Here is a 19,900-nt window from a genome sequence, read left to right as displayed (position 1 = left end):
ACTTTTTCACGCAGCAAGTGGTTAAGGTCTGGAATGCATTGCCTGAGTGTGTGGTGGAGGCAGGTTCAATTGAAGCATTCAAAAGGGAATTAGACAGTTATATGGAAAGGAAGAATGTGCAGGGTTACGGGGAGAAGGCAGGGGAATGGAACTGAGTGAATTGCTCTTTCAGAGAGTCAATGTGGACATGATGGGCCGAATGGCCTCCTTCTGCACTGTAATGATTCTGTGATTCATTCCTCTTTGTTGGTGCCATACTGGAGTTTGGCCTGCAATGTCTCTGTAAGTGGAAGAGCCTATGATGATTAGGCCTCCTCCCCCTTTAAATTGAAGGCCGTGTTAGAAGGAGACAGAATAGCAGGTTGAAACCACAGCCTCACAGCTCCAGCGACCCGGGTTCAATTCTGGGTACTGCCTGTGTGGAGTTTGCAAGTTCTCCCTGTGACTGCGTGGGTTTTCGCCGGGTGCTCCGGTTTCCTCCCACATGCCAAAGACTTGCAGGTTGATAGGTAAATTGGCCATTATAAATTGCCCCTAGTATAGGTAGGTGGTAGGGAAATTTAGGGACAGGTGGGGATGTGGTAGGAATATGGAATGAGTGTAGGATTAGTATAACTGGGTGGTTGATGGTCGGCACAGACTCGGTGGGCCGAAGGGCCTGTTTCAGTGCTGTAACTCTAAACTAAATTATTGAGGTAATGTGCAGCTTTGAGAGATAATAACGCTGGTTTTGTTCCACCAACAGAATGCTTCACCAAACATCACCAACTTACTGAGAGGTTTTCAGCCCTTCCCCTATTCTGAAGGTAAGTCACTGAACTGTAACCAGAACATAAAACTCAGTTAGTTCTGACTAAGAGCCAGGCCATTCAGGGATGATGTCAGGAGGCACTTCTTCACACTAAGGATAGTGAAATTCTGGAACAATCTCTCCCAAAAAGCTGTTAAGGCTGGGAGTCTGTTGAAAATTTCAAAGCTGAGATTGCTAGGTTTTTTTGGGTAAGGGGATTAAGGATTACGGAAACAAGGTGGGTAGATGGAGTAAAGATACAGATCAGCCATGATCTAATTGAAGGATGGTAGAGGCTCGAGAGACTGAATGTTTCTGTGTTTCTTGAGGATCTAATTTTGTCACATTTTGTGCATGTGGCAAATTAAGTTCATTGAATCACAATCTATTTCTGACAATGCATTGCAATGGATTGTGCACCCACCTTGCAATGTAGTGTAGCATGTATCCACCTTGCATTTCTGTAGAGCATGCTCCTACCATGCAATATGTACTGAAACAGTTGAGTTTGAAGTTGCTTTGAAAAAGTAACAGGTAGAAAATGTTAACTGTCTTCACATTTTTCATAACTTCAGACGCCAAACTGAATAGACAACTTGAAATCTTGAGGTCATGTCCGAACTTGCAAACAAACTACTCGAGCATCCAAAGGCAGCTCGCAGACATCAAGGCTGAGAACGAGCTCCAGCAGGCGAAACACACCTTGGAAGAAACAAAACTGAACAGTCAGAAGATAGCCCTGTTCAAACAGCTTGAAGATCTCAGAGGGAACTGCACATCCATGGGCAGGGACTTTCAGAAGATGATGGACAATACCAAGGCAAATTATGAAACAGGCTTCAGGCAGGTCATGGAAAAGATAGGGCACTATGACCACAATCTGAGAGGAAGATTAGAGCAGATAAGAGCCAACTGCACACCATTCTCTTCAAACTTTCAGAGACAGATCCAGCAGAAGGTAGACCACTTTGACACAGTCATCAAAGGCATGTGGCAGAACAACAATGAACAAACCTCAAGGATAGGGACCTTGGAAAAGATGAATGAGGAATGCAAGCAGGAAGCAGCTGCCCAATCCTACCAATTCAAAATAAAAGAGTCAGAAATGCAGGAACACAAGGAGAAATACTTGGCTGAGAAGGTGCAGCTCCTGGAGGAAAGGAATAAGTTGAGGAATCAACTGTCGGCCAAAAACCAGCAACCTGGCTTCTTCCTCAACACAGGACCCATCAAAACACCACCAGGTTCCTGCCAGAGTGAAATTGTAAGTGCGCAAGTGTAGTGAAGTTGCTCTATCTGATGGTTTGGCTGATTAATCTCAGGGAGGGTGTGAACCCAAATAGACCAAGTAGAACCCTTCGGTTCAATCCCCAGGGTTGGTAGCCAGTGGTCAGAGATTTTTAATAATTGGCAAAAGAACCAGAAGAGGAATGAGGGGAACTTTCTTCACCCACCGGGTTGTTAAGATCTGGAATGCATTAACTGAAAGGGTGGTGGAATCAGATTCTATTAGAATTTTCAAAAAGCAGTAAGGCATGTACTTGAAGAGAACTAATTTTCAGGGTTAAGAGGATAAAGCCTGGCTGTGGGACTAAATGGGACAGCTCATTCTAAGAGCCAGCAAATAGCCCATGAATTCCTAGCCCGTGTTGAGTTGGGTCTTTTCAGACAGGGTTGCAACAAGGGGTCCTACGCTGCCTATGGGTTCGGAAAGAGAAAAGACCCAGCCAGGGATCCAACTCCTAATCACTACAGTGACCCCTGGCATTAAGTGTTCATTGGTGGGCATAAAGTCAGATGAGAATGGGTTTGACAGTGAAGATTCTGTCATTAAATAAGCCAACTGCTACCCGCTGTCTAGATTCAGCTTTGTAGAACAGACACTTGGGCAAGGAATGAGGAGGGGAAGAAAATACCTTAGAAAGGAAATAAAAGGAAAGCTTGCATTTCCATAGCGCCTTTCACAACCTCACAACGCCCCAAAGCGCTTTAAAGCCAATGGGATGCTTTTGAATTGTAAGGAGTGTTTGATTCAACAGTGCAGAGGGAGCTTTACTTGGTAACTAGCCTGAGCTGTGCTTGCCCTGGGGGAGTGCAATGGGACAGTGTAGAGGGAGCTTTACAAAAACAACTACAACTTGCATTTGTATAGCACTTTTAACACTGAATCACCTAAGGAGATATTAGGGCAGATGACCAAAGGCTTGGTCAAAGAGGTAGGTTAAAGAGAGCAGCTTAAAGGATGCTAGGTAGAGAGGTTTAAGGAGGGAATTCCAGAGCTTAGGGCCCAGGCAACTGAAGGCACGGCCACCAGTGGTGGAGCGATTAAAATGGAGGGATGTGCAAGAGGCCGGAATTGGAGGAGTGCAGAGATCTCGGAGACATTTGGGGCTGGAGGAGGTTAAAGAGATGGGGAGGAGCGAGGCCATGGAGGGATTTGAAAACAAAGACAAGAATATTAAAATTGAGGTGTTGCTGAGTGAGGAGCCAATGTGGGTCAGCGAGCACACAACCCAAAATAGGTTTGAGAATCGTGGGGGTGGATCAGTTGTGGCAGGGCTCGGTTTTAACTCCCAGGCAGCCACACAACAAATGAGTGTCAGGTCTGGCGTGGCTGATTTTCGTGGCATAGCCTTGTCAACAAGTTAATGTTTGCTGACTCCACCAAACCTCACAGGAGGGGAATTCCAATCAGGGGAGAGGAGGGGAAAACCCAAGATGTCCCTCTGAGCCCTGGGGGGCGGGGGGTGGGGGGTGGGTGGGAATCCTCCCCATGGCCCAAAAGAAAACTGTAAGAAAAATAAATGTCGGTTGAGTCAGTTCTGGCCCCAGATCATATTCTCGGGAGGTTTGGTCACGTGGGGAAGCTACCATTTCTCATCGCCACACTCAAGCCTCAGGTTAAAATGGCACACCAGGCCTCCTTGACATCTTCGAAGACTGATTTGCATATTTAAAGAGATCCGGCACCCCAGTTCAATATTCACTTTGATTTCACCAATCTTTTACACAGAACTACATTGAATATATGGCATAGAAACAGGCAAACCACACGGGTCACTTCTCATTCCATCTACTCCATCTCAAGCTCTCAGTATATCTTTCTGTTTCCTTTTCTATTATGTAGTCATCTAGATTTCTTTAGAAGACATCTCAGCTATTTGCCTTATTCTAGTTTCACGTACCAACCACTCTCTGAATTAAAGAAATCTCTCCTTCTTTCCTGATTGGATGTATTACTGGCTATCTTGTGTTTATGTCTCCTAGTTTTGGATTTTCCCACAAGTGGAAACTTTGGCCGAAATTTTGATCTTGCCGTGAGGGGAGGTGGGGGGCGGCAACCCTGCTTTGGTGTTCTACAGGACCCGAGGCCAAATTTTATGGGGGGGAGGGGCAGGCAACTAATTGTTTGTTGTCGGGGCTGCTGTCTCTATTAAGGACGGCCAGCTGCTCCCAGGAGCTGTAGCCAATCGGAGGGCTGGCAGGTGAGCAGTCTCAGCAACGCCAGTGGGTACAGTGGCTACTGTTGGGAGTGCACCTGGAAGAAGAGGACGCTATGGAAGGACAGCACCCCCCCGCCCCCCCCCCCAAACCAGGTAGGTGGGGTCTGGGGCACCAGGTCCAGTCGGGAGGCAGGTGACATTGTTGCCATGGGGACAGCTGTCCATTGGCCAAAGAGAGAGTGCCTGATTGAGGCCCCCCCCCCACCACCCCCGACCCCTGCAACAGGCTGCTGGCAGTGGGAAGAGGCCCTTAATTGACCATTTAAGTGGTTCAATTGGCATATGGGTGGGAAGGCCATCTGCCACCTTCCCTACCGCTGACCAGATGAAAGACAATGGCATTCCAACCCTGCCTTCCTTCACGTTTACGGCCACCCCCCCACCCCCTCGCCTCCCCCGCACCCCAGCCCATCCCTGGAGGGCTGGTAAAATCCAGCCCTTTCTCTCCACATCGCCCTGTCTAACCCTTCTAACTAGTTTTGCTGAACTGGAAGGAGTTTCCATTGTGAGGATCACACTTCACAAAGGCAAAGCACATGGAGTGTGGCCACATGGGGAGACCATGGACCTTGGAATTGGAGCTGAGCGAATGGCAGCACCTTCTGGAGAGGAAGGTAAAACCTACAGGAAGAAGCACATCCCAATAACTTTGTTGACACAACTTCCTTGCCATAAAGTCCTGTTAGCGTTGAGTTTTATTGCTTTGACTCCCACTGAAAGCTCCTCAATTGCTTCCTCAATAACAGAGCTTAAAATATTTAACACAGTTTATTTTTTTAAAAACTGCATTTCTATAGCCCCCTACATGACCTCAGGATCCTCCAAAGTGCTTTACAGCCAAGGAAGTACTTTTTGAAGTGCAGTCACTGTTGTAATGTAGGAAATGTGGCAGCCAATTTGCACACAGCAAGATCCCACAAACAGCCATGTGATAATGACCAGGTTATCTGTTTTTAGTGATATTGGTTGAGGGATAACTAGTGGCCAGAATGCCAGGGAGAACCACATTAGAGGACAGATGGGGCCTCGGTTTAATGTCTCATCCAAAAGACGGCACCCCTGACAATGCAGAACTCCCTCAGAACTGCACTGCGAGTGTCAGCCTGGATTATGAGGCTCAAACCCACATACTTCTGCCTCAAGGGTTGTACCCACTGAGCCATGGCTGAGACTTCAGCCAGGCTGCAATGAATATCAAACCCCTTTGGGATTCAACACTCACAATTTGCATTTATATAGCACCTTTAATGTAATAAAACACCAGGACATATAAGGAGATTTTAGGACAGGTGACCAAAAGCTTGGTCAAAGAGATAGGTTTTAAGGAGCATCCTAAAGGAGGAGAGAGAAAGAGAGAGAGAGAGACGGCGAGGTTTAGGAAGGGAATTCCAGTGTTTTGAAGTGACAATGATTTAACTCCATTCTATTCCAGATCCCCTGTCCAAAGGTTATGTTATTTGTGGAATAAATAGCCAGTGACTGCCATCAGGAGGGATTTCAAACATGCCATCCCTTTCTCCATATGGGAGGATGAGGGATCATAGCCAACATTTACTGTCTTTGAAGCTCTGTCTGTGATCTGGCATCCAGTCTGAAAACTTCCTCTTTCCTCTTGGCAATGGCTGTTTAATTAACCTGCGCACTTCTCCCTGCTGCAAAACACAGCCGTTCCTGTTCTGCTTGAAGCAGAGGGATAGTTACGAGGGAATTACACAGCACAGAAGCAGGTCAGTCAGTCCAACTGCTCCGTGTTGGTCCACATGAGCCTCCTGTCACCCCTCTTCAGGCCACCCCTATCAGCATCCACTTCTATTCCTTTCTCCCTCATGTGTTTATCCAGTTTCCCCTTAAAATGCATCTATACTATTTATTTCAACCACTCGTGGTAGCGAGTTCCACATTCTCACCATTTATTCGTGATTATTTTGCAGTTATGGCCCCTAGTTTTGAACTCTCCCCCCAGAATGGAAACATCTACTCTATGTCTACCCTATCAAACCCATTCATGATTTTAAAGATCTTGGTCAGGTCAGTCCTAAGCCTCTCTTTTCTGGAGAAAACAGCCTCAACCCCATCAGCCTTACCTGATAGCTGTAACCTCGCAGTATTTGTATCATCCTGTGAGTCTGTTTTGCACTTTCTCCAATGCCTCAATATCCTTTTAATAATATGAAGACCAGATTCTTCACAGTTCTTTATGGGTGGTATAACTAAGGTTTAACACAGGTTTAACATAACCTCTCAGCTTTTCAATTCAATCCCTTTAGAAATGAACCCCAGTGATTGATTTGTTTTTTTAATGGCCTTATTAACCTGCATTGTGTGAATCTGTACCCTCAATTTTTTTTCATAAAATTTGTAAAAATACTTTACATAGCAGTTCAAATCTGACATTACATAAAGTTCCATACAGATGAGTTTGTTTCGATACAGGACATGAGGTGCCTCAGTAAACTTGCCATTACAGGTTATATTTACAATGTACATTTACATTTCATGTCATTCACTGGTGCATACAGCCCAAGGGGTTTTACATGGTTTCCAGACCCTCTGGCGGGAGGACCTTACACAGTGGTCTTTCCCCGTTGAGCCTTTGCGGCGGCTGCCCCAAGCTTTAGTGCGTCCCTCAGCACGTAGTCCTGGACCTTGGAATGTGCCAGTCTGCAACAATCGATCTTTGCACTGGAAGACCAGCAAGTTTCGGGCAGACCAAATGGGGTCTTTCACAGAATTGATGGTCCTCCAGCAGCAGTTGATGTTTATCTCGGTGTGCGTCCCTGGGAACAGCCCGTAGAGCACAGACTCCTGTGTTACAGAGCTGCTTGGGATGAACCTCGACAAAAACCACTGCATCTCTTTCCACACCTGCTGTGCAAAGAAACATTCCAGAAGAAGGTAGGCAAGTGTCTCTTCCCCACCACAGCCACCTTGAAGGCATTGTGCAGAGGGGGTGAGACTCCAAGTGTGCAGGAAGGATATGACGGGGAGGGCCCTTCTCACCACCAGCCAAACTACATCTTGGTGCTTGTTTGAAAGTTCTGGTGATGGGGCATTCTGCCAAATGACTTTGACAGTCTGCTCGGGGAACCATCCGACAGGATCCACCGTCTCCTTTTCCCATAGGGCCTTGAGGACATTCCGTGCAGACCACTGCCTGATGGATTGGTGGTCAAAGGTGTTTTCCCGCAGAAACCTTTCTACAAAGGATAGGTGGTACAACACAGTCCAACTGGATGGAGCATTCCACGGCAGTGTGACCAGGCCCATCCTTCACAACACCGGGGACAGATAGAACCTCTGCACGTAGTGACACTTGATGTTTGCATACTGGAGGTCTACACACAGCTTGATGCAGCCGCACACGAAGGTGGTCATCAAGATGAGGGTGACGTTGGGTACATTTTTCCCACACTTATCCACAGGTTTGAACATCATGTCCCTCCGTCACGGTCCATTTTAGATCTCCAGATAAAGCGGAAAATGGCTCCAGGTGACCACAATGGCGTAGGAGTGGGGTATGGGCCAGACCTGCGCCATGTACAGCAACAACGTGAGCGCCTCGCACCTGATGACCAGGTTCTTACCCACAATGGAGTGAGATTACTGCTCCCACATACTCAGGTTATGGTGTACCCTGGCTACTCGCTCCTTCCAGGTTTTGGCACATGCCCCAGACCTTCCGAACCATATCCCCAGCACCTTCAGGTAATCTGACCTGACGGTGAATGGGATAAAGGATCCGTCGGCCCAGTTCCCAAAGAACATGGCCTCACTGTTGCCGTGGTTAACTTTGGCTCCTGAGGCCAGTTCAAACTTGTCGCAGATGCTCATCAGTCTGCGAACGGACAGCGGATCTGAGCAGAAGACGGCGACGTCATCCATGTACAGGGAGGTTTTGACCTGAGTGCCTCCACTGCCTGGGATTGTCACCCCTCTTATCCCGCATCCTTCCTAATAGACTCAGCAAAGGCTTCAATGCAGCAAACAAACAAGACAGGGGAGAGAGGACAGCCCTGTCTGACTCCAGATTGGATCAGGAAACTTTCTGATTCCCACCCATTGATTGAGACTGCACTACTGATGTTTGTGTAGAGCAGTTTGATCCAATTGCAGATTCCCTCCCCAAACCCCATTTTGGAGAGCACGTCCATCATGTAGGTGTGCGATATCCTGTCAAAAGCCTTCTCCTGGTCCAGGCTGATGAGGCAGGTGTGCACCCTCCTGTCCCGTACATAGGCGATCGTATCCCTGAGTAGCGCGAGACTATCAGAGATCTTCCTGCTGGGTACAGTACAGGTCTGATCGGGGTGAATCACCAACTCCAGAGCAGCCTTGACCCGACTGGTGACGACTTTGGACAGAATCTTGTAGTCAACATTAAGCGGTGAGATGGGCCGCCAATTTCTGATTTCCGCCCTCTCTCCCTTCCGCTTGTAGATGAGGGTGATGATGCCTTTCCTCATGGATTCTGCCATGCTGCCGGCCAGGAGCATACTCTCGTATGCAGGTCCGGGCCGACCCAGTCCCACAGGGCCAAATACAACTCAACCGTTAAGCCATCGCTTCCGGGAGTTTTACTCGTCTTGAAGGACCTGACGGCATTTGTCAGCTCGTCCAGAGTTAGCGGTTTGTCCAGTCTCTCCCTCATGCTGTCATCTAAGACCTTTGTGATAGATGACAGGAAGGACTGGGAGGCTCTGCTGTCTGTGGGCTTCGCGTCATACAGCCCAGCATAAAAGGATTTGCTGATCCTTAGTATGTCGGACTGCGAAGACTTTACCGAGCCATCCTCTTCCTTCAGGCTGCTGATAACACAGCTCTCCCAGTGTACCTTTTGGAAGAAGTAACGCGAGCATGTCTCATCCTGCTCAATGGAGCGGACTCTGAACCGGAAGATGATCTTGGAGGCCTCCGTGGCAAAGAGCGAGGCCTGCTGGCTCTTCACCTCTTGGAAATCCTCCTTGACCTCCACCCCCATCGACTGCAGCTGGAGCAGATTTTGCATACTTTTCTGGAGTCGGGACATTTCCCTCTGTCTCTCTCTCGCCCTCTGAACACCTTTGAAGATAAAGAACCTCTTGATGTTCTCCTTGATCGCATCCCACCAGTGAAGACTTAAAGAGGGGTTTCATGGTTCTCCAGCATTTGTGATCCCTTTTGAGTTCATCAACGTTCTCTTGGGTTAGCAGTATAACATTCAGCTTCCATGTCCTCCTGCCAACCCGCTGGTCGTCCTGTAAGTGACAGTCGGCCAGTAAGAGGCAATGGTCGGAGAAGAACACCGGATTGAAGTTGGTGGATCTGACCGTGACAGCACGGGACACAAACAGGAAGTCAATCCTGGAACGGGCAGACCAGTCTGATCTTGACCAGGTGTATCTAAGTTGCGCTCCATCTGCAGGTTTGCTGAAGATGTCGTGCAGCTTGGCATCTTTTACTGTTTCCATTAGGAAACTGGACGTAGCGTCCAGTTTGCTGTCGTCACTGCTGCATTGTCCAGCCGCATCAATGATGCACTTGAAGTCACCGCCTAGAATGACCGGTCTCGATGTTGCCAGCAGCAGTGGGAGCTGCTGGAAGACGGTCAGCCGCTCGCTGCATTGAACCAGGGCGTACACGTTGATCAACTGGAGTGGAGTATTGTTGTACATTACATCTGCTACGAGGAGGCGACCGCCCACCACCTCCTTAACTTCGGAGATGATGAGGTTCCCTCCCTGCAGCAGAATACCCAGGCTGGAGGAATGGGAATCATTACCCCCTGACCAGATCGATGGCCCGTGGGACCACCATCGTGACCATTGCCTGTAGGTGCTGAGGTGCAGGATTCCACACTCCTGCAGAAACAGCAGGTCAGCTTTGACCTTGGCGAGGTAGTCCAAGGTTGAAACACATCGTGTAGTGGATTTAATGCTACGCATGTTAATCGAAGCAATCTTTATACCCATTTTAAATTTGGTTGTTGCTTCTCACACCAGTTGTCCTTGCTAGTCCCAGTCCTTGGGTATGTTCCTGCATACCCATAGTGTACACAAGCTGTTTCACAATCGTTGGGCTCAGAAACCCCTCCTGGTTTCTCATGGGGGGTTTGTTCCGCTGGGGTGACATCGGGGGTGGGGGGGGGGGTTCTTGTAGGCAGCAAGGCTTGGGCTCTCCTCTGTTGTTTGTATCTTTCCCCTTTGTTCCTCCTTGAAGACATCACTGCTCCCGGCTTCCCGGAGCTGGAGTGCGCCCGATGCTTCTTTGCTCTCGGTGTCCCGGAGCTGGGGTGCGCTGGGCATATCGCTGGGTTCGGTGCTTTGGGTTTGGGATGCGCTGGGCCCATCACAGCTTCCAGTGCGCCGGAGCTGGGGGGCTTTATCTTCCAGCTCCTTTGAGTTCTTTTGCAGGTGTTGTCGTTCCGGCCCTTCCTCGTCCAATGAGGAGGAGCTGCCGTAGTCTGTCTCAGATGGTAGCCTCCTCTTGCCACTGGTTTGGGTGGTGACCTGTTCCCTTTTTGGAGGTTTTTTCTTTGTGGTTTTCCTTTGTACCACTTGCCACTGACCTGTTTGTCCATCTGCTGCCTCCTCCTCCATTGATTCTGTCTGTAGAGGAGGGGTTCCTGGGCACAGGGTAGGTGCTGGGTCGCTGGTTGCAACTGCCTCTCCTTTCTTCTCCTTCTCAGGTAGACCTTCCTCGCTGCAGAGAGGGTTGCTTGTCTCCTTCCCAGCACCAGATGCGGTCACCGTTCCTTCTCCCGGCCTTTCCTTGGACCTTGCCGCCTGAGCATAACTGAGGCAGCATTTGGGGCAGGTTTTGTCGAGGTGTCCTGCCTCACCACACAGGTTGCAGCAGTTACTCTGTTTACAGTCCTTGGTCTGATGGCCTTCCTTCTTGCAGTTCTTGCAGACGACTGTGCTGCAGTTCGCTGTCACGTGACCAGATTTGCCACAGGTGTGACAAACTCTGGGCTGCCCTGCATAGACCAAGAAGCCTCGACTTCCCCCGATAGCGAAGCTGGAGGGAGGATGGATGATGGCTTCGTTGGCATCGACCTTCAAGGTCACCATGACCTGCCGCTTGCTGGTCCAAATCCCAAATGGGTCCTTGACATCAGTGCTGCTGCCGACCACCTCAATGTACCTGGCGAGGAAAGTGAGTACATCCACGACAGGAACATGGGGGTTATGGAGGTGAATTGTCACCACCCGGTCACGTTGTGACGGCAGTGTGAAGAGTGGCTCCACTGTGAGGATCGACAGCGATGCCTGGTTTCCCTTCTCCTTGAACACCTTCAGGAACTTGATGCATCCCGCCACGTTCTTGAACGTCACGCCGAAATATCCACTGCTGGGGAAGTCCTGCGGACAGAAGATGTCCGCAGCTTGGAATCCACAGCAATCAATAAGGATTTTCTTAATGAAGAAGGTACGGGCAACAAGTGCACCTCCATCCTTATCCTTCACCACCCCCTGAACGGTGTTACACACTCCCTAGCCTGAACCTCTAGAATTGGTTACAGCCATTTTACTCAAAACCAAGATTCTTCTGTTCCTCTACCTCATTATGTGGTCTCTTTATTCTTCCTATCAAACTGTACCACCTCACACTTATCTATATCGAAATTCATTTGCCAATTATATACCTGTTACTATTAGGAAGAGGTTGCACTGTTAGTGTGAAAGGTCTGGGTCAGACGGCAATTCACAAAGGATATTTAAATATATCCTTGGTAGAGCATAGAGGTATCAAATGGAAAGGATTCTAGGAATCGGGAATATATATTGTGAAGAAAGGCTGAGAGAGTTGGTTTTGTTCTACACTCGTGCGGAAAAAGGGAAATTTGAGACAGTTAAGATTTTCATGGTTATGAAGGTTCAAATTCCTGCTCCTGAGGCCTTCTCATGTTCAATGGGCAAGTCCCTGAAGCCTTACAATAGTATCTGTCTGACTGCGCTCACTCCTATCTCACTCTAACACCAGATCCCCAGGGCAACTTCTGTCCCAATCTATCACCAGATCCCAGGGCAACCTCTGTCCCAATCTAACACCAGATCTCAGAGCCACTCCTTCCCCAATCTAACACCATATCTCAGAGCCACTCCATTCCCAGTCTAACACCAGATCTCAGAGCCACTCCTGTCTGATTGTAACAAAGATTGGCCGTGTGGTAGATAGCGAGGAGGATAGCTGTAGGCTGCAGGAAGATATCTGGTCAAATGGGCAGAAAAGTGGCAAATGGAATTCAACTTGGAGAAGTGTGAGGTGATGCATTTGGGGAGTTCAAACAAGGGAAAGGAATACACAATTAATGGGAAAATACTGAGAAGTGTAGAGGAAGTGAGGGACCTTGGAGTGAATGTCCACAGATCCCTGAAGGTAGCAGGATAGGTCAATAAGGTGGTTAAGAAGGCATATGGAATCCTTTCCTTTATTAGCTGAGGTATAGAATATAACAGAAGGAGGTTATGCTGGAACTGTATAAATCATTGATTAGGCCACAAGTTGAGTACTGTGTGCAGTTCTGGTCACCTCATTACAGAAAGGATGTAATTGCACTAGAGAGGGTACAGAGGAGATTTACGAGGATTTTGCCGGGACTGGAAAAATGCAGCTATGAGGAAAGATTGGATAGGCTGGTGTTGTTGTCCATGGAACAGAGAAGGCTGAGGGGAGAACTTATTGAAATGTATAAAATTTTGAGGGGCCTGAATGGAGTGGTGGTGAAGGGTCTATTCACCTTAGCAGAGAAGTCAGTGACGAGGCGGCATAGATTTAAAGTGATTGGTAGAAAGATTAGAGGGGAGATGAGGAAAGATTTTTTCATCCAGAGGGCGATGGGGGTCTGGACCTCACTGCCTGAAAGGGTAGTTGAGGCAGAAGCCCTCAATTCATTTAAAAGAAGTCTGGATATGCACCCCAAGTGCCATAATCTGCAGGACTACGGACCAAATGCTGGAAGGTGGGATTAGACTGGGTGGATCATTTTTCGGCCAGCACAGACACGATGGGCCAAGTGGCCTCTTTCTGTGCCGTAAACATTCTATGATTCTATGTAACAATTTAATTGATTTGCATCCTAACAGGAGGCTGCCATCAGTGCACTGAATAACATTCAGATACTGCAGAGGGATAAGAAGTTGTTGCAAGGTAGGTGCTTGAACACACACAGTGTGAACTCATACATTTACACACCGCATGGTTACACAGACACTCATTTGCATGTTTCCTCATCTCCCCTCTGGTACTTTTGTCAATTATCTTAAATCCACGTCCTCTGGTTTTAGCCCTCCTGCAGGGGAAACAGTTTCTCCCAATCAACTCTTATCAAAAGTCTTGATAATTTTGAACCAGATCTCCCTTTCACCTTCTTTGCTCCAAAGAAAACAATCCCAGTTTCTCCAGTCTCTTCACATAACTGAACTCCTGGTAGAATACTGCTAAACCCTGCACTCTCTCTAAGGTCTTGGTATCTTTCCCAAAGCCCAGAATTGGACAATACTCCAAATGGGCGGCACAGTGGCGCAGTGGTTAGCACCGCAGCCTCACAGCTCCAGTGACCCGGGTTCAGTTCTGGGTACTGCCTGTGCGGAGTTTGCAAGTTCTCCCAGTGTCTGCGTGGGTTTTCGCCGGGTGCTCCGGTTTCCTCCCACCGCCAAAGACTTGCAGGTGATAGGTAAATTAGCCATTGTAAATTGTCCCTAGTATAGGTAGGTGGTAGGGAATATGGGATTACTGTAGGGTTAGTATAAATGGGTGGTTCTTGGTCGGCACAGACTCGGTGGGCCGAAGGGCCTGTTTCAGTGCTGTATCTCTAAATAAAAATAAAAAATAAAAAATAAATGAGGCCTAACCAGTGATTTATAGAAGTAAAGGGAAAATTATGGGGGAATGAAGTCTGGAAAATTCCTCTTAGGTGATCTAGCAAAACTAGGACGGAAATTGAGAGCACTCTGGCCCTGAGTATTGTTACCAGGACCTGTCCTCTTGTACAAGGTGACCTTGGCTCCAGCCAGAATCAGGTCCAGCTCTCGTTCTTAGGAATTCAGAGAGTCCAACACGTGAGCTGGCCGCTTGTTCTACTATTCTCTGGGAAATGCGCCATGCAGTACTCTGGGTCTTGTTGTCTGCACAATGACTGCCCTCTCAGGCTATGGAGTGAATAGAACTGGGCAGGATTCCCGATTCTTGGTGCTCAATCCAGTAACTGCCTCTGGATACTGGGATGTCGGCCAAGGACAAGATCCCGTTCAGCTGCTGTTCTTGCGTGGGTCAAGTTAATGCATTGACAATGGCAACTGGCATTTATACACCACCATTAAGATAGTACAACAACCTCAAGGCAATTCACAGCCGAGTTATCAGACAAAAATTTGACACTGAGCCACATAAGGAGATATTAGGACAGGTGACCTAAAGCTTAGTCAAAGAGGTAGGTTTTAAGGAGCGTCTTAAAGGAGGAGAGAGAGGCAGAGAGCTTTATGGTGGGAGTTCCAGAGCTTAGGGCTTCCGAAGCTGAAGGCATGGCTGCCAATGGTGGAGCGATTAAAATCGGAGATGCTCAAGAGGCCGGAATTGGAGGAGTGAAAAGTACAGAGATCTCGGAGGGTTGCGGGGCTGAAGGGAATTACAGAAATAGGGAGGGGCGAGGCCATGGAGGGCTTTGAAAACCTGGATGAGAATATTAAAATGAAGACCTTGCCAGACAGGGAACCAATGTAGATCAGCGAGCAGAGAGGGTGTTGGGTAAACAGGACTTGGTTCGAGTGAGGATATAGGCAGCAGAGTTTTGGATGGCCTCAAGTTTATGGTGGGTGCAAGATGTGAGGTTGGCCAGAAGGGCATAGAAAAATGTTTGCCAGAGTGCTTCGCAGAGGAGGAGAGGAGAGAGTTGTGAGCTTGTGTCAGGATGGTCAAAGAGGTGACTGAAAACCAAGCTGAAGAGATGTGATATTTGAGAAATTATTCAACGGCAGAGACAGAGGTAGAGTATTTAAGGAGGAAGTTGCAGAGAATTAGTCAAGAAGAGAATTGGCCAAGATGAAGCTTCTCTGACTGAAACTGGAAGCAATCAAAGTGCACAAATTCAAAAGGATCTTGATAAATTGCTGTGGAAAAGGGCAGTGTGGTTTGATGCAGGGAACTGGACAGTTAAAGGATTTAGCAGAGCGAAGGTTGACGTAGATTATGCGAAATAGAGAGATCACTTAAACCATCAGGAGAATGGTTAAAAAAAGAATACTAGAAATAGGAGCAGGAGAAGGCCATTTGGCTCCTCGAACCTGCTTCACTATTCAATAAGATCATGGTTGAACTTTTGCATCAGCTTCATTTTCCAGTCCTATCCCCAAATCCCTTGATTCCATTGGTGTACAAAGATTTATTGATCACAGTCTTGAAATATACTCAATGACTGAGTGTCCATTGTCCTCTGGGGTAGAGAATTCCAGAGATAAAATGTCTGGATGTATAGCTAAAGGGTATCACATTTAAACCCAGAGAGCTCACTCTGTTGAGACTACATCAGGTAGTACCTGTTTCCAGTGTTAGCTCTCCCTATTTCAAGAAAGGCATTTATACAGCGCTTATTCACAACGTTTCAAAGCAGTTTACAGTCGATGAAGTACCCTTTTGTTTTGTGTAGTCTCTGTTGTAATTTAGAAAATGTGGCAGCCATTTTGTGCACAATGAGATCCCACAAACAGAAATGCAGTAATTTAATTTTTTTTAGCATTGTTGGTTGAGTGATAAATGTTGACCCTAGGATCAGGGAGAATTCTTCTTCAAAATAGTTGTCATGGGATCTTTCATACCCAACTGAAGCCTTGGTTTCAGGTCTCATTGAAAAGACGGCATCTCCAACAATGCAGCAGTCCCTCAGTGCTGGCACTGGGTGTATCAGCCCGGATTTCTGTGCTCAAGGCTCTGCAGTGGGATTGTGAACCGAGGGCCTTCTGACTCTGAGGCAAGAGTGCTACCCATTGAGCCACAGCTAACACCACAAGTTGGGGCTTGAGATTCACAAAGAGGAGGAGGAAGTATTACTGCTGGGATTTCACAGATGACCAGTTCTCAATCAATGGCCGAAGGGTCGATAACCAGAGGGTGCATAATAAAGGTGATTGGCAAAAGAACCAGAGGCGACATGAGGTTGAAGTTTTTTAGGTAATGCAAGATTTGGAATGCACTGCATACAGATTCAATAGTAACTTTCAAAAGGGAATTGGATAAATACTTGGAGGAGAAGAAATTGCAGGGATCTGGGGAAAGAGTGGGGGAGTGGGACTAACAGGATTGCTCTTCAGAAAAGCTGGCACCGACTTGATGGGCTGAATGGCCTCCTTCTGTGACAGACAATTCTATGATTCTTTACCACTAGATCGTAAAGTTGAACTGGAACAACAGTTGGATAGACTGAGGAAGCAGTTGGAAGACCGCACTGGAAGCTGTTACAATCTGTTGGAAGAGCAAAAGCGTTTGGGCTGTAGGTAAGGATTGGCTGAGGTTGATTTTTTTTCTTTTTCTGATCAAACTTTAAATGGGTGGGAGGAAAATCTGGAAGGTTTTGTTTAATCGTGTGAACTACTGCATTCAAATTTGCTTCTTGTCTGGCGCTTCTCCGTCACTCCTCCAGCTATTGGTTATTGCCCAGGACAGAATGATGAAAACCCAGGCTGTTAGGTTTATATTTATGGTCAGTAGCTTGGGAGTAGAGTTCATTAACCCCCTCTTCCTTCCGAATTACTGACCATTAGCCTGACCCTATAACCCACCCTCTGTCCCGAGTTACTGACCATTACCCTAACCCTATAACCCACCCTCTATCCCGAGTTACTGACCATTACCCTGACCCTATAACCCACCCTCTATCCCGAGTTACTGACCATTAGCCTGACCCTATAACCCACCCTCTATCCCGAGTTACTGACCATTACCCTAACCCTATAACCCACCCTCTATCCCGAGTTACTGACCATTACCCTAACCCTATAACCCACCCTCTATCCCGAGTTACTGACCATTACCCTAACCCTATAACCCACCCTCTATCCCGAGTTACTGACCATTACCCTAACCCTATAACCCACCCTCTATCCCGAGTTACTGACCATTACCCTGACCCTATAACCCACCCTCTGTCCCAAGTTACTGACCATTACCCTAACCCTATAATACACCCTCTGTCCCGAGTTACTGACCATTACCCTAACCCTATAATACACCCTCTGTCCCGAGTTACTGACCATTACCCTAACCCTATAACCCACCCTCTATCCCGAGTTACTGACCATTACCCTAATCCTACAATACACCCTCTGTCCCGAGTTACTGACCATTACCCTAACCCTATAATCCACCCTCTATCCCGAGTTTCTGACCATTACCTTGACCCTATAACCCATCCTCTGTCCCGAGTTACTGACCATTACCCTGACCCTATAATCCACCCTCTATCCCGCGTTACCGACCATTACCCTGACCCGATAACCCACCCTGTCTGGAGTTAATGACCATTACCCTAACCCAAAAACACATCCTCTGTCCCAAGTTACTGACCATTACCCTAACCCTATAATCCACCCTCTGTCCCAAGTTACTGACCATTACCCTAACCCTATAATCCATCCTCTGTCCCAAGTTACTGACCATTACCCTAACCCTATAATCCATCCTCTGTCCCGAGTTACTGACCATTACCCTAACCCTATAATCCACCCTCTGTCCCAAGTTACTGACCATTACCCTAACCCTATAATCCACACTCTGTCCCAAGTTACTGACCATTACCCTAACCCTATAATCTACCCTCTGTCCTGAGTTACTGACCATTACCCTAACCCTATAATCCACCCTCTGTCCTGAGTTACTGACCATTACCCTAACCCTATAATCCACACTCTGTCCCAAGTTACTGACCATTACCCTAACCCTATAATCTACCCTCTGTCCTGAGTTACTGACCATTACCCTAACCCTATAATCCACCCTCTGTCCCGAGTTACTGACCATTACCCTAACCCTATAATCCATCCTCTGTCCCAAGTTACTGACCATTACCCTAACCCTATAATCCACTCTCTGTCCTGAGTTACCATAGCCCTGACCTATAACCCCACCCCCTGGATAGGTTTTAATGTAAACATTTTTTCCCCTCTCCTTGTCCCCTCTTGACCTTGACACTTTCTGGGGTTCCATTCAATCACACTTCTCTTGGCAAAAGGCACTGAGGCCAGCAACAGCATTCCAACTGGGATCAGCTAAATACAGACAGGGAGTGGACTGGGTACATTCTGGTCTGGACAGTTCATATACAGAGCTGGGAAAAAGGTGGAAAAAGCGCTGGAACTGAGTGACGAGGAAAAGCAGGGTACACAATGGGAAAATGGGATTAGCAACAGGTAATAGTGAATTTATAGTGAGAAAACAGTAGGATTGGGAATTGTTTTGGGGCCATGGGGTTATAGACAAGCCAGTATTTATTTCCCATTCCTAATTGTTCAATAGTGTGTGACTGGAGTCATGTGTAGGCCCAGTCCTGGTTCCCTTCCCTCAAGGATTCGAGTGAACTGGTGCAGAATGGATAGGATTGAGTGTGAGTTAACAATGGAGTACGTATATCCAGTCTGTGGAACACAAAGTCCAGGGTGAACTGTCGAGATGAGCTATCCTTAAAACAATCTGAAACAGACAAAAAACAGTAAATATAAACACTTCTTCTTTTTCAGCATATCAGGATGAATTGAATGAAGACGCCATGGTCTGTATGATGTTAGAGAGCATCACAATCTTGGACAGTTAGAGAAGTTAATCCCATTTATGTACTAATACGTTCAGTGGAATCCCGATATTCTGATCTTTTAAATTGGTAGATTGAAAGTTTGCATCGATCTCATGTGGACAATTGCTTCCTTGATCTCTGCTGAGTAACTCCCACCGGCAATTTCATTATCTGATTAAATGAGAGCTAGGGGAGGGGGGGGTTATGAGAATTGCTTTACACAGAGAGTTGTTGGATCTTGAAGTGGTTGAAGCAGAAATCATTGCATCATTTAAAGGAAAATTAGATAATTATTTGAGGTAGATGCAACTACAGAACTATGGGGAGAGAGTGGGAAAGTGGGATTAGTTTGGGATCGGTACAGGGCTATGGGGAGAGAGTGGGCAGTGGGATTCGTTTGGGATTGGTACAGGGCTATGGGGAGAGAGTGGGAAAGTGGGATTAGTTTGGGATCGATACAGGGCTATGGGGAGAGAGTGGGACAGTGGGATTAGTTTGGGATTGGTACAGGGCTATGGGGAGAGAGTGGGGCAGTGGGATTAGTTTGGGATTGGTACAGGGCTATGGGGAGAGAGTGGGGCAGTGGGATTAGTTTGGGATTGATACAGGGCTATGGGGAGAGAGTGGGGCAGTGGGATTAGTTTGGGATTGATACAGGGCTATGGGGAGAGAGTGGGGCAGTGGGATTAGTTTGGGATTGGTACAGGGCTATGGGGAGAGAGTGGGGCAGTGGGATTAGTTTGGGATTGGTACAGGGCTATGGGGAGAGAGTGGGGCAGTGGGATTAGTTTGGGATTGATACAGGGCTATGGGGAGAGAGTGGGGCAGTGGGATTAGTTTGGGATTGAT

The 19,900-nt window shown here is 47.5% G+C and overlaps 1 protein-coding gene across 1 annotated transcript in view; it reads left to right on the top strand.

The window, feature by feature from the left end:
- The window catches only part of plvapb (plasmalemma vesicle associated protein b), a 45,813-nt gene extending 26,151 nt beyond the window's left edge, over window positions 1-19,662 (top strand). Inside the window, exons 3-7 of the mRNA XM_068016014.1 lie at window positions 746-806; window positions 1,366-2,054; window positions 13,359-13,422; window positions 16,652-16,760; window positions 18,999-19,662. Of these exons, the coding sequence (XP_067872115.1) occupies window positions 746-806; window positions 1,366-2,054; window positions 13,359-13,422; window positions 16,652-16,760; window positions 18,999-19,011 (936 nt within the window). The 3' untranslated portion in view covers window positions 19,012-19,662. The remainder of the gene's footprint in view (window positions 1-745; window positions 807-1,365; window positions 2,055-13,358; window positions 13,423-16,651; window positions 16,761-18,998) is intronic.
- The last annotated feature ends 238 nt before the right edge of the window (window positions 19,663-19,900 follow it).

This window comes from Heterodontus francisci, chromosome 36 (genome assembly GCF_036365525.1).
Source record: "Heterodontus francisci isolate sHetFra1 chromosome 36, sHetFra1.hap1, whole genome shotgun sequence".
NCBI lineage: Eukaryota > Metazoa > Chordata > Chondrichthyes > Heterodontiformes > Heterodontidae > Heterodontus > Heterodontus francisci.
The sequence above is the reverse complement of the archived record's forward strand: the minus strand, read 5'-3'. Positions and strand labels throughout refer to the sequence as shown.